Here is a 24208-nt window from a genome sequence, read left to right on the forward strand (position 1 = left end):
TGACCACAGTCATAAAGCCATCAAAATGCTAAGAAAATGCAGGAAAAACAAAGTGAAACAACAAACAATATAGCAAAAAATAATATGGGAAACAACTAGTTAGGGAGTGACTATTCATATTAAAAAGAAATTCTTAACCTTCTCAAAAATATCTGGCTCATAAAAGTAAAGAGATCTTTCTATATTTTATGTATTTCTACTTAGAGAAAAAAAACAAGGCCAAAATAATGGAATGTACTGTAAACTGAAAACTCATCAGAAAAAAACAGTAAGCAGTTCTAAAATTGTAATGGAACATAATAAAATGTATAAATTCATTCAAAATCCCAGATCTTACTCACATGTATCAGATACATATTATAAAATAATACATGGGATTGTACTTCTCAACATTATAGATTTACTTTTTAAAATTAATTAATTAATTAATTAACTTTTTGGTTGAGTTGGGTCTTCGTTGTTGTGCGTGGGCTTCAGTAGTTGTGGCATGCAGGCTCAGTAGTCGTGGTGCATGGGCTTAGTTGCTCTGCAGCATGTGGGATCTTCCTGGACCAGGGCTCAAACCCGTGACCCCTGCATTGGCAGGCGGATTCCTAACCACTGCACCACCAGGGAAGTCCCTAGATTTACTTTTTGATAGTATTGTCCTAACATTCTACAAGGTATTTACTTAATCAGTAAAAATTCACCAATGGAATAAAATATTGTTACATTTGCTACAATTATAGATTTCAATCATGTGGTGAGGATTTTTAATACTTTGGAAACTAGAGGCTGTGATACCTAGAGGACTCAAGTCTCACTAAGTGACAAATAGTTACTTTCAGAGCTAAGCTTCACTGAAAAGAAAATATATGATTATCCTCTGAAACATACTGGTATTGAGGGATGAGGGTTATGGACCCCTGAGGTTGTGATCTCAACTCCAGAGTTACGGATGTGGAAACTGACTTTCCCGAGGTCACCCAGAAGGAGATGGTCATCCTGAGAGTAGAACACAAGTCTCCTCAATCCAGTAAGTACTCCTTCCAATATACCACATTCTAATTCACATTGTGAAACTTAAAAACTGTATTCCCAAATAACAAGCCAATTGCCTCTTAATTTCTGGCAAAGTTACTATTTAAGAGAGCTATAAGATATTTAGTTAGGTATCTGTAAGAATCTATAATCAAAGACTACTAAGGGTAGGGGAGAGAGAGAAAAGTGAGTTGAACAGCAAGCAAGTTGAGGCATTATCTGTTTACTATTTATCTTCTCTCAGGTACGTATTCAATAAATCACCATCATTTGTTTTATAGTAATGTTGACTATATCTTTAACCAATATAAAATTATAATCCTTTCATATATTTAATACTTCTCTTGAATTTTACTTGGTCTGAATTTAATACTGTCATCCTACTTTCTCTGTGTTTTGGCCTTTTGTTTGTGGTATATCTCACATAAGGATTTCGGTTTTTATCCCACTCCGAGAATCAGTTACTAGGTCCATTTAACTCATTTATACTAAAAATTAATATATATACGTATATATCGCTGTCTTCTGTAATATGGCTACTACAATTTCCTTGGCATCCTATTTTTAATCTATACTAGTTACTTTAAAAGTTTCAAAGACATCATTGACCCCATCTTTTCTCTATTTACTGAAAGACAAATCAGTTTTTACTGTCTTATAGAACTTGAAAAATGTAGCTTATTTTTATCGCTCCATTCATTAACTTTCACAAAATCTGGAGTTTAGTTTTCACATATTGTTATAATTACTTAATTACTTCATATACCTATAACGTATTTTAGGAATCATCTTTCACGTTTTTCTTTGAGTCAAAATATTTTATAACAGTAATTTAGATTTAGCTATTTCTTATCATTATGCTCTTTAATTCTTTTATATTTTAAGTTTGATATTTCTGAGATACTACACTCATTCACCTTTCAAATATCAGGAACTCCACTTTAAATATTTTCAGGAAGGTGAATTGTATCTCTTCTGAATCTCCACCCATACTAATATTTTCCAGTGCTTTTATTCATGAACAACTTCTTGGATGTACACTACTTCTCAAGTCACAAAATTTCCCATCAATTCTCTGTAGATATACTCTATTAACTTCAGTAGTTGAGTGTTAAGGAAATACGAGGCAACATACACATCTTTAACTGAAAAAATATTTTGAAAGAAATGTTTAGATGAAGATCTCTTCTCACTACATTTCCTGAAATGGGGGAAGCCTGTTTATCTGCAGACTAATTTCTTTTATTTTTTATTGTTTTTAACATCTTTATTGGAGTATAATTGCTTTACAATGGTTTGTTAGTTTCTGCTGTATAACAAAGTGAATCAGCTATACGTATACATATATCCCCATATCCCCTCCCTCTTGCGTCTCCCTCCCACCCTCTCTTTCCCACCCCTCTAGGTGGTCACAAAGCACAGAGCTGATCTCCCTGTGCTATGCGGTTGCTTCCCACTAGCTATCTATTTTACATTTGGTAGTGTATATATGTCAATGCCACCCTCTCACTTTGTCCCAGCTTACCCTTCCCCTTCCCCATGTCCTCAAGTCCATTCTCTACACCTGCGTCTTTATTCCGGTCCTGCCCCTAGGTTCATCAGAACCACTTATAGATTCCATATATATGTGCTAGCATACGGTATTTGTTTTTCTCTGACTTACTTCACTCTGTATGACAGACTCTAGGTCCATCCACCTCACTACAAATAGCTCAATTTCGTTCCTTTCTATGGCTGAGTAATACTCCACCGTATATATGGGCCACATCTTCTTCATCCATTCATCTGTCGACGGACACTTCAGTTGCTTCCATGTCCTGGCTATTGTAATTAGTGCTGCAATGAACATGGTGGTACATGACTCTTTTTGAATTATGGTTTTCTCAGGGTATATGCCCAGTAGTGGGATTGCTGGGTTGTATGGTAGTTCTATTTTTAGTTTAAGGAACCTCCATACTGTTCTCCATAGTGGCTGAATCAATTTACATTCCCACCAACAGTGCAAGAGGGTTCCCTTTTCTCCACACCCTCTCCAGCATTTATTGTTTGTAGATTTTTTGATGATGGCCATTCTGACTGGTGTGAGGTGATACCTCATTGTAGTTTTGATTTGCATTTCTCAATGATTAGTGATGTTGAGCATCCTTTCATGTGTTTGTTGGCAATCTGTATACCTTCTCTGGAGAAATGTCTATTTAGGTCTTCTGTCCATTTTTGGATTGGGTTGTTTGTTTTTTTGATATTGAGCTGCATGAGCTGCTTGTATATTTTGGAGATTAATCCTTTGTCAGTTGCTTCGTTTGCAAATATTTTCTCCCATTCTGAGGGTTGTCTTTTCGTCTTGTTTATGGTTTCCTTTGCTGTGCAAAAGCTTTTAGGTTTCATTAGGTCCCATTTGTTTATTTTTGTTTTTATTTCCATTTCTCTAGGAGGTGGGTCAAAAAGGATCTTGCTGTGATTTATGTCATAGAGTGTTCTGCCTATGTTTTCCTCTAAGAGTTTGATAGTGTCTGGCCTTACATTTAGGTCTTTAATCCATTTTGAGTTTATTTTTGTGTATGGTATTAGGAAGTGTTCTAATTTCATTCTTTTATATGTAGCTGTCCAGTTTTCCCAGTACCACTTATTGAAGAGGTTGTCTTTTCTCCATTGTATATTCTTGCCTCCTTTATCAAAGATAAGGTGACCATAGTGCATGGGTTTATCTCTGGGCTTTCTATCCTGTTCCATTGATCTGTATTTGTTTTTGTTCCAGTACCATAGTGTCTTGATGACTGTAGCTTTGTAGTATAGTCTGAAGTCAGGAAGCCTGATTCCTCCAGCTCCATTTTTCTTTCTCAAGATTGCTTTGGCTATTCAGGGTCTTTTGTGTTTCCATACAAATTGTGAAATTTTTTGTTCTAGTTCTGCGAAAAATGCCATTGGTAGCTTGATAGGGAGTGCATTGACTCTGTAGATTGCTTTGGGTAGTAGAGTCATTTTCACAATGTTGATTCTTCCAATCCAGGAACATGGTATATCTCTCCATCTGCCTGTATCATCTTCAATTTCTTTCATCAGTGTCTTATAATTTTCTGCATACAGGTCTTTTGTCTCTTTAGGTAGGTTTATTGCTAGGTATTTAATTTCTTTTAAATATCAGAAAATGTTTCCTCTTTCATAGTATTTCTTACTTTTATTGCTATTTTTACTCTGTTTATTTGTTTTGTCCTCTTCTCTTTACACTTAGAAAAACAGATTTATGTTATATTGGATAGTTGCTTTCTTTCCTTAATATCTGCCATTGTGAGTAGTTTTCATTTCAGACTTTCAGAGCTTCTCCATTGTCTTCTATAGAACTGACTTCGTTTTATGCAGTGTTCATTCTGTACATCACTGCCTAAAACGTGGACATCAATTAGCTGCTGTTTTTAGTTTTAATGCCTTCTGATTTCTACCAGATCTCTTTTATTAATCTCAGCCAACTCTTATCTCATTTTTACAAACTTTTCAATAGAGTCCATGTTTCTCAAAATTTAAAACATAAAATCAATAATTTGAATTCAATATTATAGACTCTCTTCATAGGTCTCCATTAGCCCCTCCTCCACCCCTCTTTTAAAATCTATCACTGAACAAAGAGAGATTTTCCAGGTCTGCTATTTGCCAAATGATAGGAAATCCTCATTAATTCCTTGTATTCTCCCATTGGAGTACTGTCAGAATCCACCTCTTCAATCTCTAGCTTGAGAGCAAGTAGAAACGAACAGCTCTCTCCAACCCAATTTCCATTCTCTAGCAGGCATTTATGTAGTAAGGTTTTGATAGAAATTCTTCCTGTTGCAACTGTATGGTTCTTTGCACTCAGAGGCAAAACAAAGTATTTTGAAAGTTCGATGGTTTTCATAAATTTCTGCTTACAGCAAAATTGTGGAAGGCCTTAATTCAGTTATAAAATGACCAAATATTAAAAGTAACTTAAGATATATCACTATATGTTTGGGGCATCTAACTCAGGAATTAAAAAAATTTTTTTTGAGACACTGAGTAATACTACTGTGACAAAGGTTCTGTTTCATCTACTTATTTAGGTGAGCCAGGCTTCCCCATGCCTGCATCTGGCAAAAGTTATATAAACAAAAAAGGAATTAACATGAAACCCTTTCTCATTATAAATAGCCATTCACAGATAAATTGGGAAGACAGCCATGTCCAGCTCATTAAGATAGGCATTTCCAATCAAATTTAACTTTAATAATTGTTCTTCAAAATCTGTCACATAAGTTTTTATAAGCTGTGTGCTACTTATAATTGCAATTATACGTCAATGTAAAATAAATTTTTAATACTTAAAGCCTTTTGGTTACAGGAGTTTATGTTTGTTCTTCCTTTTGACTGTTTTATTTTTCTTCAGGTGAGGTAGTTTGACTGACTTGGTTTGTTCAAACAGAGGGACAAGGGGAAATAAATCTGGGTGTTTAGGATAAAAAGAGCTAATGACAAAGATTTTTTAGGGAAAGGGGTTTTTTGGCCTTCCTGTGTTATTCTTTACGTCTACTATCGCTGTTCTCTGAATCTTATCTTTATTTTATTTGGCTTAAACAACAGAAATTTATTGTCTTGCAGTGCTGGAGGCTAGAAGTTTAACATTAAAGTGTTGGCAGGGTTGGTTCTTTCTGAGGGCTGTGAGGGTAATCTGCTCCTTGTCTCTCTCCACACTTCTCACGGGTTGCTGGCAATTTTTGGCATTCCTTGGCTTGTGGAAGCATCATCTCCATCTCTGCCTTCATCTTCACTTGGCATTCTCCTTGTGTGCATATCTGCTCCCAAACTCCCTCTTTTTAATAAGGACGCCAGTCATACTGGATTAGGGGCACACCCTTCTCTGGTATGACCTCATCTTAATTACACAGAACAACACTATTTTCAAATAAGGTCACATTCTGAGGTACCGGGGGTTAGGACTTCAACATAGGAGTTTTTTTTAAGTTCCAATTTTGTAGACGTTTTTAATGGCAGAGAAGTGTGATAGAGTGATCAAAAAATTTTGCTGCATAATACTTATTTCCTAAGAATAAAATTCTGTTGGGGAACAGCCATGGAAGTAAGAATTCAAGGAGAAAAAGCTAATAATACACAATTTCCAAACATTACAGGTGCATATAAAATCACAACAGTACGTAAATTCTATTGAGCATGTTTATGATTAATTTAATGGTTTTATTTTAGAATCTGCATCCGTTGCAACTATTTAAATTTATGATAAAAAGTTTACAGTGATCTATAGTTGTAAAAAAAAATTAATTTAAGGGACATACTAGGAAAACAGTTTGAAGACTGATGTGAGTGCTCCTGCCTAACTGGTCTTTTTTTAGGAAGACACATCTGGTCCTTCCTTGATACCTTTTAGAAATGTGAGAATTATTCTTTCATTGCTTACTAGTCAGAATGGTAAATAACTGACTGTAGTTTCATGTACATCTACAATTTTTATTATCTTCTTCCATGTTCTTATGGGTTGTTTTTCCCCTGTTATTCATTCATTCAACAAATACTTATTGAATATCTACAGTGCCTTTTTCTAGGCCTTGAGGATACAACAATGTCCCCAGCACCGGAATCAGAAAAAAAAAAAATTAGAAAAATAAAATCAATCTCACATAGTGAGGTGGAGAAGACTGAATTACAAATAAACAAGGAGATACCTACAACAATTTTGGGTGGTGAATTGCTTTCAAGAAAAATAAAGCAGAGTAAAGAGTATGCCATTGAAGGGAGTCTATTTTTGATAATGTGGCCAGAAAAGGGCTCTCTGAAGACAATCATATTTCAATATTGGAAGCATTTCAATCGGAAGTGAAGGGGGATAAGCCAGGTTTAACAAATGAGTCTGCCATTTCAAATCCAAGTCCCAGTTTCATATCCCCCTCAATTGCTTAACCTTATTCTTTCCAACTTATCTTTGACAAGACTCTGGACAAATTACTTTAAGCCCTGTATAGTTCAGTTTGATTTTCTGTAAAACAGAGACAACAATGACTCATGTTATACAGGGCTTTGAGAGAACTGGAGATATTGACGTAGAGCACCTAGCACAGTGCTTGCCTGTTATGCAGTGGTCTCCCAATAAATCAAATCCAACTGTCGGGGAACCATCAACCTTCTCTCTATGCTTTTGTGTCTTCCTAGAGTCATTTCACTGTGGGTTAGAGATGCAGTTTGTTCTGTAACAGGTGTGAAGGCACCTGACTGACTTGGGGATTGACCCGATTTGGGGGCTGTATGCTTCCATGCTGGGAATGACTAAGGACTGTTGACTTTCACACCTCAGCCTTCTGCTTTCCAGCCTCACTTGGTTCTCTCCCCCTTTATCTTTCTATTTCTCCCCAGTCTCATGCGTTGTTTCTTTCCATTAAGAAGACAGTGACTATGTTACTGAAGATACCTGTTGAATGAATATGTAAATGAACAAGAAACTGAGGGAGAAGAAAAATTGGAGATGCTTTTAAATGTAGTTTTAGATATTAGTCCCTCCATTTCTAACGGACATTATCTTGAATATATATTTCAATGTATATTTTAAAAAATTATTCTCTTAAAACAACAATAAAGATTAATCTCTAAAGCTCTTTGTATAAATCATGTTCATGTTGTCACACATTAAACAATCCAGACTTGATATGCATAACGCACCTAAAATGCTAAAAATGTGCTTGCTATTTAAGATCTAGCCTTAAAAACTACCCGTCAAAAGGCTACTTGTTTTTTTACAGTCAGTGTAAAATGCTTACATCAATGTTGCTTTTTTCTTTATATAACTTGAAGTACAGGTTCAGTTGCTGTTTTATGCTTTAAGTATTGTATTTCTAGCTACCTTTAAATAATACAATTATCTCTTAACATGATGGATATGTTTAAGTACCAATTTCAAAATCTTTAGAGATACCAAGAAAAAAATCCAAGGCCAAAAAACCTCCAGTTTTAGAGAGATCGCCTACTTTTGAAAGTCATGGTAATTTAAATGGTATTAAATATGTATTATTTTGTACTTCTTTTAATATTTTGTTTACTCTGATATCTCAAAAGTCACCTAACAGTCCTGGAGTCTATCACAGATAATTGGGCCCAGAGTTTTAATGAAGAGTACAGATGGAAGAGTAACAAAATACCAACGACCAACAAAGCTGTCACTGACAATTAGGAAATCGGACCCAGGAGACAACTGAAAAAAGTGCAATTTGGCTTTCGAATATTCTGGCTCAGGAAGCAACTAACTACGAACACTATCCTTTTGACTCATTGGCTCCTGGTTCCGCTTCCATAAAATGATGCTGTGTTTTATGCTTTTGATTCCTCTAATGTCCCCAAGCGCCTTCACTTTTGCCCATCTCTTTTGCAAGGTCATGCTAAATCACATTCCAGAGGCAAACCCTACAATGAACCTGTAGTATAAATTCAAGTGAATCCTTCCGAATAGTGTCAACACCTTGTAGCTACTGGTTTGCTAGCCAGTATCCAGAGTGAGGGTAAACTGGAGGAGTTGCACTCTGAACAAAATGAACTGTCAACATCAGTTGGCACTAATAGTTAATGTATGCTGCTGAAGGATAAGCTACAGGGGCTAGGGGTTTACCATGCTCCCCATGCTTCCAGCTGAAGGCAGTCTTGCAGCCTCCACTCTGCCCCATCTTCACATACCAGGAAGTTAGACAGAAACAGGTGGTCTGACCTATTCTGATCTAGCATTTGTTTTCATGTCTAAGCTTACTTATAAGCTTATATACTATAATTGCAATTGAAAATCCATTCAGTGGAAAGACAGAGCAATGATAAACATTCAATATCCTTAACCCAATCCACTCTTAATAACTCCATAAAGAATGGATTTGTTGAGAATTGGGGGATATAAACAGACTTTAATCTGAGGACAGCGTTAAATCAGGTTTTGGCATCATTACCTCTGATGGGGCACCTGAGTTGCTGAGGTCCCACAAGGTACCTGCATCTGGCCTGGGAAACCTCCCATTTTATTTTCAATTGCCAACCTGTTTAACACCTGTCTGTGTCCACACGTGTAACTGCTAACGGTGAGTTCTTAGACACCACAGCATTCAGGTTTGTGTGTTGTATTCCTACCGCAGGGATCATGTTAACAGCTGGCAGCTTAGCAACTGCCACCATCTAATTTCAGTAAAGATTAAGGCTTAAAAATCCTTAGCTGGAAATGTTCTTGGCAGAGGCCAAAGGTGCTGCTAGAGTTACTTAAAAAAAAAAAAAAATCCCAGAGCTTAATTTAATCAAGGAAAATGAATATATCTTCAAGATCATGATGGATTTGAAGGAAATATATATTTACTGTCTTGACCAAATGGCATAAAAAAGATTTAGCAATCAGTGTATAAATTAGAAAGAGGAAAGGCAGTCTTTTTAAAACAATGCTCAGACTGATTCACATATACTCTTTTATTGAACAAATATTTCGGCAGTTTCTACTCACAGTAGATTATAAGAAAGACAAGGTCCTTATTTTCATGGAGCATATATTCTAGAAGGGGTAAAGAGATAATTAAAAAATAGATATATAAGGATGACAACTTTGATTAGAGAAAAATGCTCTGAAAAATATAAAACAGGGTAATGTGACAGGGAGTCACTGTAGATTGGGTGGGTAAACAAGACCTATTTAAGGTGACATTTGACCTGATACCTAAGTGGGTAGGTAGAATAAGCCAGTCACAGGGAAAAGGTAGAATAAGCCAGTCACAGGGAAAATATGAGCAGTAGAATAAATGTTCAGAATTTCTTTAGATGCATTTAGGGGTAGCCAAGCAACAACTGAGTGGAAGAAAGGTAGGGAGACTTAATTCAAAGGCATATTTGCATAGAAATCACACTTTAGACATAAACTCATATTATCATATATTTGAGAGAGGGGCTGGTGACTTGGAGGTGCTAAACTCCAGTTCTTGGCACTGCGATTAATCTGGGCGCAGGGCATTACAAGTCAACGTGCTGCTCAGTGACAGGCAGGGACTCATCAAAGAGGAAGCTAGAGGTCACAATATGTACAATATATAGGACCTTCTCTAGGTTAGAGTCAGAGGTTATTCTAAGTGTAATGGGAAGTCATGGAGGGATTTAGACAGAAAATTGGCAAAATCTGAGTTATGCTTCAAATAGATTATTCTGGCAATGTGAAGAATGGATTGTAAAGAGAATGGTAGAAAGTAGAAGCAGAGAGAACAGCTGGGATTCTATTGTGAAAATCCATGTGAAGATAATAGTGGTTTCCACTAGAACAGTAGCAGAGAAGATGGAAAGAATTGAATGTAAGCAGGATACTGTTCTGGCTGTAGATAAAACAGTATTTTCTGATTGACATGGGGGCAATGAAAAAAGAGTCATCAAAGATGACACCACCATTTTGGTTCAAGTATGCTCAAATATAAGTCAATTTTATGTTCCATATAGAGGTTTGAGAAGGAACCCAAATTAAAGGTGAGATATTAATTTATCTTACATTTACCAAGTCTTAATTATGTGGCAGGAACACTACACATGTATGTGTAAAGATATATATGCATATGAATTCATGCATACACATAAAGATATACACATACAGCATTTTAAAGTTGAGTCTTATAAAACAAAAAAATTAAGCCCATTAAAATTTAATTCAGATAAAGGATATTGTCACAATACTGTACATTCCTCATTCATAGGGCCTTTGCTCTTTCTTATAGGTATGAGCTAGCAAAGAAGAGAAATAGACATTTCTTTCCAATCTAAACATGAAAATAACAACACAAATTTTAAGGGAACACAGGGTATATGTAAAAGAGGAATTTTTGCATTGCGATCATATCCTGATCTGTATGAGATACTCCTTACCAAATTCAGCCCTACTCGCACTCTACTTTCTTTTATAGTTTTAGCTCTTGAGACATAGGTAAATGATATTTTAGAACCATTTTGAAGAGTAAATGCATTAGTTCATTAATGACCAAAGGCAAATTGTATAAATTAATATGGCCATTTTCTTGTTTTTGGTTCTTTTTTTTGGCTATGGAAAACTCAATTATCACAAAGCAAAAGTTATCTTAAAAATGAAACTTAAAAAAATTCTTTTCCTCTGAGATTTTGTTCCAAATAAGCTCCACAACCAAAAGAATTTTCAAGTTTCTTTCATACGTGCATTTTGAAAGATAATACATGCAACTTGGCACATAATGACCATTAACTATAAAAAAAGACAAATTAAAAAAAAAAAAGTTTTGGTGAGTATTTAAGCATTCATGAGTCAGCTAGAGCTTTATAAATCTTACTTCACATTATAGGTATCTATGCCTTTGGCCCAGCAATTTCATTTCTATAGGAATACTCCCACATATACCCGAAGATTATGCATCTATATTGATTCCAGCATTATTTGTTGATTAAAAAAAAGGAACTTAAATGTCTCAAAAAGGGGAATTGTTACATAAATTATCTTAACCTACACTATGGGATCCAATTGTCCATTAAAAAGAATAAAACAGATTTTTAAATACTGACACGGTAACTTAATGATATATTTTAAAAGAAGATGTGGTACATATATACAATGGAATATTACTCAGCCATAAAAAGGAATGAAACTGGGTCATTTGTAGAGATGTGGATAGACACAGAGTCTGTCATACAGAGCGAAGTAAGTCAGAAAGAGAAAAACAAATATCGTATATTAACACATATATGTGGAATCTAGAAAACCGGTACAGATGAACCTATTTGCAGGGCAGCAACAGAGAAGACGCAGACGTAGAGAACGGATGTGTGGACACGGGGGGTGGAGGGGAGGGTGGGATGAATTGGGAGATTAGGTTTGACATAAATACACTACTTTGTGTAAAACAGACAGCTAGTGGGAACTTGCAGTATAGCACAGGAAGCTCAGCTCAGTGCTCTGTGATGACCTAGATGGGTGGGATAGGGCGTGGGGTGGGAGGGAGGGGATATATGTATATGTATAACTGATTCACTTCGTTGTACAGCAGAAACTAACACAATATTGTAAAGCAATTATACTCCAGTAAAAAAATAAGAGGATCAAAACAATTCACAAAACAAATGTATCAATATATGGAATGATTCCATTAGGGTTGGATTAGACTGAAACAAGTTTAAAAGGGCTATTTGGGGGGAAGACTGGAATAAGGTGGCCATGCTGGTAGGGGTTCTGAAGAGGGCCTTTCATTTGCTGCCATAAATACTTGTGTATGGTTTGATTTTATCCTATACTGAGCATATCTTGGGTCTGTAAATTTTAAATCAGTTTAAAACATAAAGCCAGAGAGCCACTACCCTATGACTTTCTTGATTTGACAGCAGCATATTTATTCACTTTGCATTACTGTAAGCAAACATCAGCTTATGTCCTAAGACTAAACCTAGACCATATAATTTCCTGCAGTAGTGGCATTCTCAGAACTGTGACAGTAGCCTGCTGCAGTGCTTCTCCAGGTGTGCTGAATATTTCAGATATCAATAGGCTGGGGCAGCCACTTCTTTAAGTTTAGAGCAGATTTTGATGGCATCTCACTAACAGAGTGGTTCTCGTATGTTTGCAGCATGTAATGATCACTCAGTGGCATGGCTGACTGTTTATATCCTGTGCCAACTCAGCTGATACGTAATTAACATTATGTCTTGATAGCCTGCTGTTGTTTGCAGCAACTTCAAGTCATGATTCTGACACATCGACAACAAGCAGTGAACACTTTGATACAGGGCCAAAACAACATAGATGTCTATCTTCTTCAGTTTCCAGTAATGTCATACGGTAAGTGGCCTTCATGATCATGGGACTCTTTATGCCATCAGTCACTGGCCATTTCTTTAATGTAGTAACACTGTTTTGTACTTCGTGAAATGAATGATCCACAGTGATTATTCATTTATCTGTTTGTCTTCAGATCAACTGTAGTTGTGTGCATTAATTTGATCATGGCACCGTGACAGAGGAAATAAGAGCTTAGCCTCTAGAGACTGACAGAACTGGATTAATCACTTGACTCTACCACTTACTAACAGTATAATTCTGGGCAAATTATATAACCTCTTTGTACATCAATTTAATCTGTACAGTGGGGATAATACCTACCCTCAAATAAACCTTATTCTGAAGAGTAAAAGAGATAATGTAGTAAAAGTGTTTCCCATAAATGCGTGCCACATTTGCATAATAAATATTAGATTAAATATAGCAATAATTGTATTAATAGGTGAGTGCTTCAGGAATTTTTATATTACTGCAGAATATGCAATATCTGGGGGCATACAGTTTTTTGAATAGGCATTAGCTGAATACAGAATTATGAAATAATTCAGTTTGGTTAAATCATAAATACAAGTATAGAATTTTAAAGTTACTGAATGGTTTATTATAATGAACTAAAATATATTAGTGTCATAAGTACTTTACGCCAATGATATCCTCCAAATGTAATACTAAAACACTGAATAAGCATAACAAACACATATAAGTTTAATACAAACACATGTAAGTTTTGGTAAGAGTTCAAACATATTCCTCAAAATCACTGTTCTTTCAGTTTGGCTTGAACCAAAATTTACCTTCATGAAAAACAAATGCAGCCTCTTAAATACATGAAAGATCTATTTAATACTGTAACTATACTGGCTTCAGAATCTAAATGGGGTCCAAAACTAATCTTACTTAGAAGCTAAATAAACACCCCACATTGATAAGTAATTCATTTTCCCATTTTCAACTCTGATTTAAATGTTTATACAAGAGTCTTTGAAAAGTCTCTTCACCTCAGCAGCTCTGCAAGTGTTCACTTTGAACAATGACTTTGCAGCTGACCAAACCCGACTCTCAATCAATTTTTATGAGTACAAATTCTTGGGCTGATGGCTAGATCTCCAGCTATATCACTCATATAATACACACTCACAAGTGGTGATGAGATTCACATTATCACCAGAGCACCACTCTGACGATGGCGGCAGCAGACACAGCAGGGGTATACTGTCCTCTCCGAAAATGACTCCTTCACCTTTTAATAGTGCAGCCTGCAGGTATAGATCTACGAACTATTTGCCAACAGAATGAGAGCTACCTTTAAAAATACTGATAAAACTACCTGGTTCTTCCCAATGAGTCCTTCTTGCTCAATCTCCATACATACCCATCTTAATTTTGAAGTGGGTACATTCAATTTGTCTTCCCATTACATTTGGAATTGAAAGGAAGATTCAATTGTATTTAAAACTTCAAAAAGTTGCCAGACTACTGGCATGTAAATCTCAAAACACTTGGGCATGGGATTCTTTGTGTGAGTACACGTACATACATATATTTGTGTAAAGATACAATGCTTAAATATGACTTCAAATTTTAAGATGATACCTCAGGTAGAATAAATCTGAATTCATGATAGTTTGGTGGTGTTTTTCCTAAATTTTAATTATGGGGTATAGAGGTTTACCTCCTTCGGTTTAAACTGAATTTTGCCTTTAAAATGTTAAACATATTTTTGTTACGTGGAGAACTTTCTAGCTCTCCAAAGACATGGTTAATGTTCCTAGAAGACATACCAATTAATGATCTCAAAAGTATTCAACTTCCTTCTTTCATTTCTAAACTCTCTTATGGGGTGATAAAAGTATATGTGGTTGTTTTATAACTTGACTCTTGTGATCATATGCCAGAAAATAAGGTAAGGAGCAAAGGATTACCTTGAACTTTACCTGGCCAGAAGAGGAGCAAAGGATTACCTTGAACTTTACCTGGCCAGAAGCATGAGGTGTCCATTTGACCTCTCAAAACTGATCTACTAAGGCCTAGTTTTCATATTAAAACAATCAGTATATAAGAAACTCTTTTAGCCTACTGTCACTTCACTGGATCTCTACACAACAAACACTCTCTGATTCATTCTTTAAAAAATAACGAATATGATCCAGCAATCACACTCCTTGGCATTTACCCAAAGGAGCTGGAAAGTTATGTCTACACAAATCCTGCACACAAACGTGTACAGCAGCTCAATTCATAATTGCCAAAATTTGGAAGCAACCAAGATGTCCTTCAGCAGATGAATAAATAAACTGTGATTCATCCAGACAAGGGAATATTATTTAGTGCTAAAAAGAAATGAGCTTTCGAGCTACGAAAAAACATGGAAAAGTCTTAAATGCAAATTCGTAAGTGAAAGAAGCTAATCTGAAAAGGCTACATACTGCACGATTCCAACTCTATGACTTTCTGGAAACGGCAAAACTATGGTAAAAAGATCAAGGGTTGCCAAAGATGGGGGGGAATTTGAATAGGCAGAACACAGAGGATTTTCAAGGCAGTGAAAATGCTTTGTATGATGTTACAACAATGAATAGTATGTTTGTCCAAATACACAGAGGTACAACACCAAATGTGAACCCTAATAAAAACTACGGACTTTTGATGCAGATCATGTGTCAACGTAGGTTCATCCTTGGTAACAAATGTACCATTCTGGTGAGTGACGTTGACAGTGGAGGAGGCTATGTCTGGGGACAGAAGATATATAGGAAATCTCTGTACCTTCCCTTAAATTTTGTTGTGAACCTAAAACTGCTCTAAAAAAACCATATCGACTAAAAGGTATGACATGTTGAACATCTGTGGTTACTGGGTGACATTCTCATGTGCTCTCATATATATTTCCACCAGTTAAACTCTATGCTTGCTAAGAGTCAGTAGGGTTTGCTTAGGCCAATAACATCAGCTATTGAACTTATGGGATGGGAACTTACGAGATTCTATGTAAATGAATGACATATGACTATGAAAAAGAAGCTGCACTTCCTACAAAAAATCAGTTGAATGCTTGGAAAGATTTGACAAAGACAAGTCACTAACACAAACTTGCCAAATTAGATGTGGGTGAGACATCTATAACTGGAAAAAGATCTGCACTCAAACTGCCTGGTAAATGCATTTCAATTCTTGTGCCAATGTCAAGAAATTAAACCTGGAAACCAAAGAAGATCGCTTATAGGTGTGGTTTTTGGAGGAAGATCACTGAGAACTCCCAACAGGGAGCCCTTTCTCAAAGCAAATGCTTGGGGTTTATATCAAAAGATTGTCAGTGTGTGTGTGCACATGTGTGTGTATCTTTTATTAAACTGGTTGACCAAATATTGGTTCTATTTACATAAGAAAAAGTCACACTTTAGCCAGGGGAAAAAAGCACTTTTGATGAAAAGGTTATACTTTTCATTCATAAAGTTATCATGCTATTATGGCGCATCAATAAAATAATTTTATCCAGCAGTTGATAGATGGCTTTATTTCTGGAAGACAGCAAATAATTTTCCTTCCTTGGAATTTCACCATGTTAATCTTATCTGGGCTATTTAAACTACTTAATGTGTGAATAGGAATTGATGAGATTTTACAGACTGTTTTGTGTTAAGGATCCCAAGAGAGCTTCTCTTTTCATACATATTCACTGGGAGCAAAACAGCTTGCATTTATCATGAAATGGAATGACTATTACTCAAAGTTATTCTTTAATGTAACTTTAACTAAATGAGTATATTCCATGAGCAAAGGTCATCCATGATTCAAAAACCAAACCAAAACAGAAAAGAGTCAACTGAAGTGTACATTCCAATAACCTGTCTACATTCAGAATCCTATCACAAACAAATCTACCAGTCAAGGTAATTTAAAGACCTGTACATGTGAATAAGTGATATATATGGTACATTTTTATAAAAATGCATGTTTCTATGTACTAAGTTTTATCCATGAACTATCAGAACAATGCAGTGACTCTCGAGGTATGCTCCTGGGATCCTGGAGCTCTTCAAGATCCTTTCAGGGACTTGTGAAGTCAAAACCATTTTTCTAACAATATTCAAACATCTTTGCCTGTTTCACACTTACTCTCTCAAGAGCGTATAGTGGAGTTTTCCAGAGGCTAAATTTCACCTGAGATTGCAACAGATTGAAGGCAGAAGCTGATGTGAAAATGCAGCTGCATTCTATTTTATTAAGCCAGAACATTAAAGAGGGGTACAAAAGAATAAAATAATGCCACTCATATCACTAAAATGTTTGGCCTGAAAAATAGTTATTTTAAATAAAAAGGTTATTTGCGTTGGCATCTAATGGACTTACCACTTTTATTTTAAAATGAATTAAAATATTTTTTAAATTTCTCAGTTTTAATTTCTGATACAGTGAATATTGATAGATACAACCCATAAAAAATTTGAGAATGGCTTAGAGTGATTATGGAACAGGAAAAAAATCTACTTACCTGGACAAGAACAAAGTAACGTTTTTTCCATCTTTTCCAGACCTTCTGTCCAAGGGCATACAGATATCTGGTAAGAAAAACAAGTAAAAGAATACTTTACATGAATAATGGTGTGGTTCCACGTAATCATATTTCTTCCATAGGTATTTATTCTTGTGACAAGCCTGCTAAAGGCAAAGTTTAGTTCACTTGGAATCTGTGACAGCACGCAGCTTCTGTGTTACAAAATGACTGAACCTGTTCTAAGGCTTTTGAAAGGGAATTGATTTATGTGGATTATCAATTGTCAGTTCTTCCCACAAATTGAGCGAAGTTGGAGTTAGAAAGGATAATCAAAGAAGCAGTAGGAATTTTATTCTTACACATATTTCTTAGGAGAGACAAAGGCTACAAATTGAGGCTATAGTACCAAATGTTTCAGCTCTCAGGTGACCGGGGCTGAGGAGTGTGGCCTGGCAGGGAGCTGGCTGCAGAGTCCAGAACCCATGGTGAAGGGTCGCTGCCCAGCTGAGTGTTCCCGAGATGTGCCTGCACCAATCTCAGTTTCCATTTCCTCAACTATCAAATGAAAGGACTGGATGTGATGATTTCTGAGGTCCCTGCCAGCTCCATAGTTCGGAGATTTGCCTGACTTATGCAAGCTTCTTACTGCAAATTTTCCTAACTATGAAATTTAGATAATAATGAAGACGACACTGTATAATTTAACACAGTTTCAACCAAGGCTTTTGTTTAACTTTGTACCGCTATTAGTAACCTGAATTGAAATGATTCAAGTAGTCAATCATTGGAGAAGAGAACTTTTGTTCTTACTGAGTATACAGATGTAAGCTTAAGTATCAAGGAGGAAAGAGAAGAAATTAAAAATTAATCAAGTATGAGTGTGTCATGGAGAGCTATTTAAAATTATACCACATACCTCCTACAAAAGTGGAAAACATTGTTAGAAGTTTAAAATATGACAAATAGAGAGCTAATTTTTAAATTAAAGTAAGACTTTTCAATATTTTATCACAATCCCTTTTGCTAATGTGGAGGTTGAACACTGCAGAGGCTATTCAAACTAACTTAATTTATAAACAATTCTGAGTGATTTAAAAAAAGGACTATAGCTAATAGTTTGTTTAGGGGCTTAAAGTCTTCAGACTTTCTCTCAATTTTAAAAACTGAAACCTTAGCTTGAATTTTTAGTTTCTGTCTTATGAAAATAATTCTCTTTTGTAAAACAAAACAAACATACTCTTTGCCCCCTTTTGAAAAAAATATGGGATATTAGCTAAGGTGTGCTGAAATGATGGGATTTCTTATTCACTGCTAGTGGAGTGTAACATAAGACCACCTTCCTGTAGGATAACATGGCAGTATATAGAAACGGTCTCCACCTCTTCATCATGGAATTAGGGAAATAATTAGATACACACACAAAGATGTATGCTACATGGATACTTAGAACAGCGTTATTTACATTATGAAAAAGGTAACAACTTAAAAGTCCAACAGTAGATGAATGTTTAATAAATGCTGGAAAATGCATAGAAATACTATGCCACTGAAAAAATATTTTTGATAAAATAACATAAAGAAAATCTCATTGCATAATGTTATGGGAAAAGAGCAGATTCAAAACTATTGATACATAAATACTTAGTGATTTGAAATTCGTAAAAAAAAATATGAAATAGATATTCCAAAATTTTAGTAATAGTGCCTTTGAGTGGTGGGATTATGGAAGATTTGAGTTGCCTTCTTTATTCCCTGTATTTCTAAATTTTCTGAATAAAAACATACAAACAAACATGGGGTTACTAAAAGTCGACATAAATGCTAGGCTCTTGCCTGGAAAGCATCACCCAAAATTGCCCTAATTAATTATATATTTTCTTTCTCTCAGACACATCAGCTAGCTGAAGGGTTTGGCGAACTTCTATTTGGCTCTCACAATACCCTTGATGACCTATCGTCTGCGCTTGTGGATGTAATGCGAATGCATTTAGAGTCTATCAGAAATACCTACCGCTACTGTTCTCACCTGTTCACTATCTCCTCCTGAGGGCCCCTTGAAACCCTTTGCCCCATCTTTGCTCTAATTTCTCTTCTATGGTCCCAGTGATAGGTGTTTAGTTGCTCTCTTTCTGTCTTCCCTATGTAATTTTCCTCTGCTGAAAGGCACACACCCAAGCTCCTATTACAGGGTTAACAGCAATGACCTCAGGAGCTATACACTGTGGACACGACAGATGCTCTCTGTACAAGTTCACTAGCAAGGTGTGCACCAAATAGCTGCCGAGGAGCCAAGAGGGCATCTGGAATAACCTCTGCCTGTGACCACAGGCTGGTTCTTCAACGTGTCTCACTTAGCATGCTGCTGGGCTACTAGATCAGACATAAGTGAAAGTGAATAGGGGTACACAAACCATCAACACCACAAGCAAGTGTAAGTCTTGCAGACAGTGAAGGTTCTGCATAAGGGATAATACTGTCATCTGCAACCTCATTAAAAATGATGCCTCACCACATTTGGAATGAAAAGGTATGGTTTCTGTGAAGACAGAAAGCAGAGGGTTGGGTGGATGTACACGTGTATACTGAAAGATATTATTAGAATAAAAGACAATTCCAGACTGGAACCAAGGTAAGCATTTGAATGTTGGGCCTTGAGGTATTATGCACTATTGCACTAGAATTCAACAGAATATATACAGAAGAAGTCACAACTGATCAAACATTTCTAGAAAGGAATTGCTCATAAGAGTTTTAGTCTCTATATAAGAAAAAAATTACATTCAACAAAAGTAAACACTTCTGCATAAAGGAAATGTTACAAATGCTATGTAGGAAAAATATTATAGTTCCTGCCCTTTAGTTTTTATATTAGCCAGACAAAAATTTTACATACGAAATTTTTGAACATAAATAAAAGGTATCAGAAAAGATAACTATACCGAATAAGAACACATGAAACTTCAACAAATCTGAGATTTTTCACTATAAGCATGAGTTCTGGAATCAGGCATCAATATCACCATCTAGCTGCTTTTTCACTGTATAAAAGCAGATTCCTGGCATAAAAGACACATTTAAAATTGAGGGGAGAATGAAGAAAAAAGATGTTCATCAATGTGGTTTAAGAGCAAAAACTCAAAAACCATCTAAGAATCAAGCAGTTAAAATGATTAGGTTGCCATTAAGAGTGATGCCAAAAACAAAAGCCCAGGGCCAGATGGCTTCACCGGAGAATTCTATCAAACATTTAGAGAAGAGCTAACACCTATCCTTCTCAAACTCTTCCAAAATATAGCAGAGGGAGGAACACCCCCAAACTCATTCTACGAGGCCACCATCAGCCTGATACCAAAACCAGACAAAGATGTCACAAAGAAAGAAAACTACAGGCCAATATCACTGATGAACACAGATGCAAAAATCCTCAACAAAATACTAGCAAACAGAATCCAGCAGCACATTAAAACGATCATACACCATGATCAACTGGGGTTTATTCCAGGAATGCAAGGATTCTTCAATATACGCAAATCAATCAATGTGATACACCATATTAACAAATTGAAGAAGAACCATATGATCATCTGAATAGATGCAGAGAAAGCTTTCGACAAAATTCAACACCCATTTATGATAAAAAAAAACCCTCCAGAAAGTAGGCATAGAGGGAACTTACCTCAACGTAATAAAGGCCATATATGACAAACCCACAGCCAACATCATTCACAGTGGTGAAAAACTGAAACCATTTCCACTACGATCAGGAACAAGACAAGGTTGCCCACTCTCACCACTATTATTCAACATAGTTTTGGAAGTTTTAGCCACAGCAATCAGAGAAGAAAAAGAAATAAAAGGAATCCAAATCGGAAAAGAAGAAGTAAAGCTGTCACTGTTTCCAGATGACATGATACTGTACATAGAAAATCCTAAAGATGCTACCAGAAAACTACCAGAGCTAATCAATGAATTTGGTAAAGTAGCAGGATACAAAATTAATGCACGGAAATCTCTGGCATTCCTATACACTAATGATGAAAAATCTGAAAGTGAAATTAAGAAAACACTCCCATTTACCACTGCAACAAAAAGAATAAAATATCTAGGAATAAACCTACCTAAGGAGACAAAAGACCTGTATGCAGAAAATTATAAGACATTGATGAAAGAAACTAAAGATGATACAAATAGAAGGAGAGATATACCATGTTCTTGGATTGGAAGAATCAACATTGTGAAAATGACTCTACTACCCAAAGCAATCTACAGATTCAGTGCAATCCCTATCAAACTACCACTGGCATTTTTCACAGAACTAGAATAAAAAATTTCACAATTTGTATGGAAACACAAAAGACCCCGAATAGCCAAAGCAATCTTGAGAAAGAAAAATGGAACTGGAGGAATCAGGCTCTCTGACTTCAGACTATACTACAAAGCTATAGTAATCAAGACAGTATGGTACTGGCACAAAAACAGAAATATAGATCAATGGAATAGGACAGAAAGCCCAGAGATAAACCCATGCACATATGGTCACCTTATCTTTGATAAAGGAGGCAAGAATATACAATGGAGAAAAGACAACCTCTTCAATAAGTGGTACTGGGAAAACTGGACAGCTACATGTAAAAGAATGAAATTAGAACACTCCCTAACACCATACACAAAAATAAACTCAAAATGGATTAAAGACCTAAATGTAAGGCCAGATACTATCGAACTCTTAGAGGAAAACATAGGCAGAACACTCTACGACATAAATCACAGCAAGATCCTTTTTGACCCACCTCCTACAGAAATGGAAATAAAAACAAAAATAAACAAATGGGACCTAATGAAACTTAAAAGCTTTTGCACAGCAAAGGAAACCATAAACAAGATGAAAAGACAACCCTCAGAATGGGAGAAAATATTTGCAAATGAAGCAACTGACAAAGGATTAATCTCCAAAATGTGCAAGCAGCTCATGCAGCTCAATATCAAAAAAACAAACAACCCAATCCAAAAATGGGCAGAAGACCTAAATAGACGTTTCTCCAAAGAAGATATACAGATTGCCAACAAACATATGAAAGGATGCTCGACATCACTAATCATTGAGAAATGCAAATCAAAACTACAATGAGATATCACCTCACACCAGTCAGAATGGCCATCATCAAAAAATCTACAAACAGTAAATGCTGGAGAGGGTGTGGAGAAAAGAGAACCCTCTTGCACTGTTGGTGGGAAGGTAAATTGATACAGCCACTATGGAGAATAGTATGGGGGTTCCTTAAAAAACTAAAAATAGAACTATCATACAACCCAGCAATCCCACTACTGGGCATATACCTTGAGAAAACCATAATTCAAGAAGAGTCATGTACCAAAATGTTCATTGCAGCTCTATTTACAATAGCCAGGACATGGAAGCAACCTAAGTGTCCACCAACAGATGAATGGAAAAAGAAGATGTGGCACATATATACAATGGAATATTAGTCAGCCATAAAAAGAAACAAAAGTGAGTTATTTGTAGTGAGGTGGATGGACCTAGAGTCTGTCATACAGAGTGAAGTAAGTCAGAGAAAAACAAATACCGTATGCTAACACACATATATGGATTAAAAAAAAAAAAAAAGTTTTGAAGAACCTAGGGGCAAGACGGGAATAAAGACACAGACCTACTAGAGAATGGACTTGAGGACACAGGGAGGGGGAAGGGTAAGCTGGGACAAAGTGAGAGAGTGGCATGGACATATATACACTACCAAACGTAAAATAGCTAGCTAGTGGGAAGCAGCCGCATAGCACAGGGAGATCAGCTCGGTGCTTTGTGACCACCTAGAGGGGTGGGATAGGGAGGGTGGGAGGGAGGGAAACGCAAGAGGGAAGAGATATGGGGACATATGTATATGTATGACTGATTCACTCTGTTATAAAGCAGAAACTAACACACCATTGTAAAGCAAGTATACTCCAATAAAGATGTTTTTAAAAAAAAAAAAAAGAGTGAGGCCAAAAAGAATGATATGGAAAATTATAATAATATTGTTTTAAAAAAGCTGTCACATGAACTTATACTGTATGCATGGGGAAAAAAATCCAGAAAGATGTATCAAAATGGGAAACCTGAAGTGAGTATCTGGCTGGTGAGATTAAAGATAAATTTTATTTTCTTCTTCATGCCTTTCTCCATTTTCACAATTTCTATCTTGAGCATGTCTTCCATTTTTTTGTTGTTGTTGTTTTCATTTAAGTAAGGTTTACTGGTAGATTACCTAAAGTAAAATTCACCCATTTTAGGTATATACTTGGATGAAACTTGAAATAGGAGGGATGTAACCACCACCACAATGAATTTATAGAACACTTCCACCCCCCCACCCAAAGGCTCCTTTATGCCTTTTTATGATCCATCTCCTCCTCACATCCACAGCTTTGCAACCACTGATCTGATTTCTGACCTTATAGTTTTTTGTTTTCCAGGATGTCATATAAGTGGAATTATACAGTATGTAGCCTTTGGTGTCTGGCATCTTTCACTCAGTATAAAGTTTTTGAGATTCAGCTTTTGTCTGTATCAGGAGTTCATTCCTTTTTATTTCAATGTATGACTTCAATGTGTTTATCCTTTTACCAGTTGGTGGACATTTGAGTTGTTTCCACCTTTTTGGCTATCGTAAATAAAGCTGCTATAGCCATTCACATATAAGTCTTTGTGTGGGCACATGTTTGCATTTCTCCTAGGTAAATATCTAGGATTGGGATTACTGAGTTACACTGAAAGTGTGTTTAACTTTATAAGAAACTGCCAAATTGTTTTCCACGGCTGTACAATTTTGCATTGTCATTAACAATGTATGAGAACTCATCTTACTTTTGTCATTAGAAAAAATCACTTTTAT

The 24208-nt window shown here is 36.0% G+C and overlaps 1 protein-coding gene across 11 annotated transcripts in view; it reads right to left on the reverse strand.

Annotated features, from left to right (window-relative positions):
* The window catches only part of CADPS2 (calcium dependent secretion activator 2), a 548265-nt gene that overhangs the window by 183741 nt on the left and 340316 nt on the right, over window positions 1-24208 (reverse strand). For all 11 annotated transcript variants that reach the window (XM_061198688.1, XM_061198685.1, XM_061198689.1 and 8 more), the window contains one exon: window positions 17313-17379. In XM_061198688.1, coding sequence (XP_061054671.1) covers window positions 17313-17379 — 67 coding nt within the window. The remainder of the gene's footprint in view (window positions 1-17312; window positions 17380-24208) is intronic.

The sequence above is a fragment of the Eubalaena glacialis genome, chromosome 8 (assembly GCF_028564815.1).
Source record: "Eubalaena glacialis isolate mEubGla1 chromosome 8, mEubGla1.1.hap2.+ XY, whole genome shotgun sequence".
NCBI classification, from domain to species: domain Eukaryota; kingdom Metazoa; phylum Chordata; class Mammalia; order Artiodactyla; family Balaenidae; genus Eubalaena; species Eubalaena glacialis.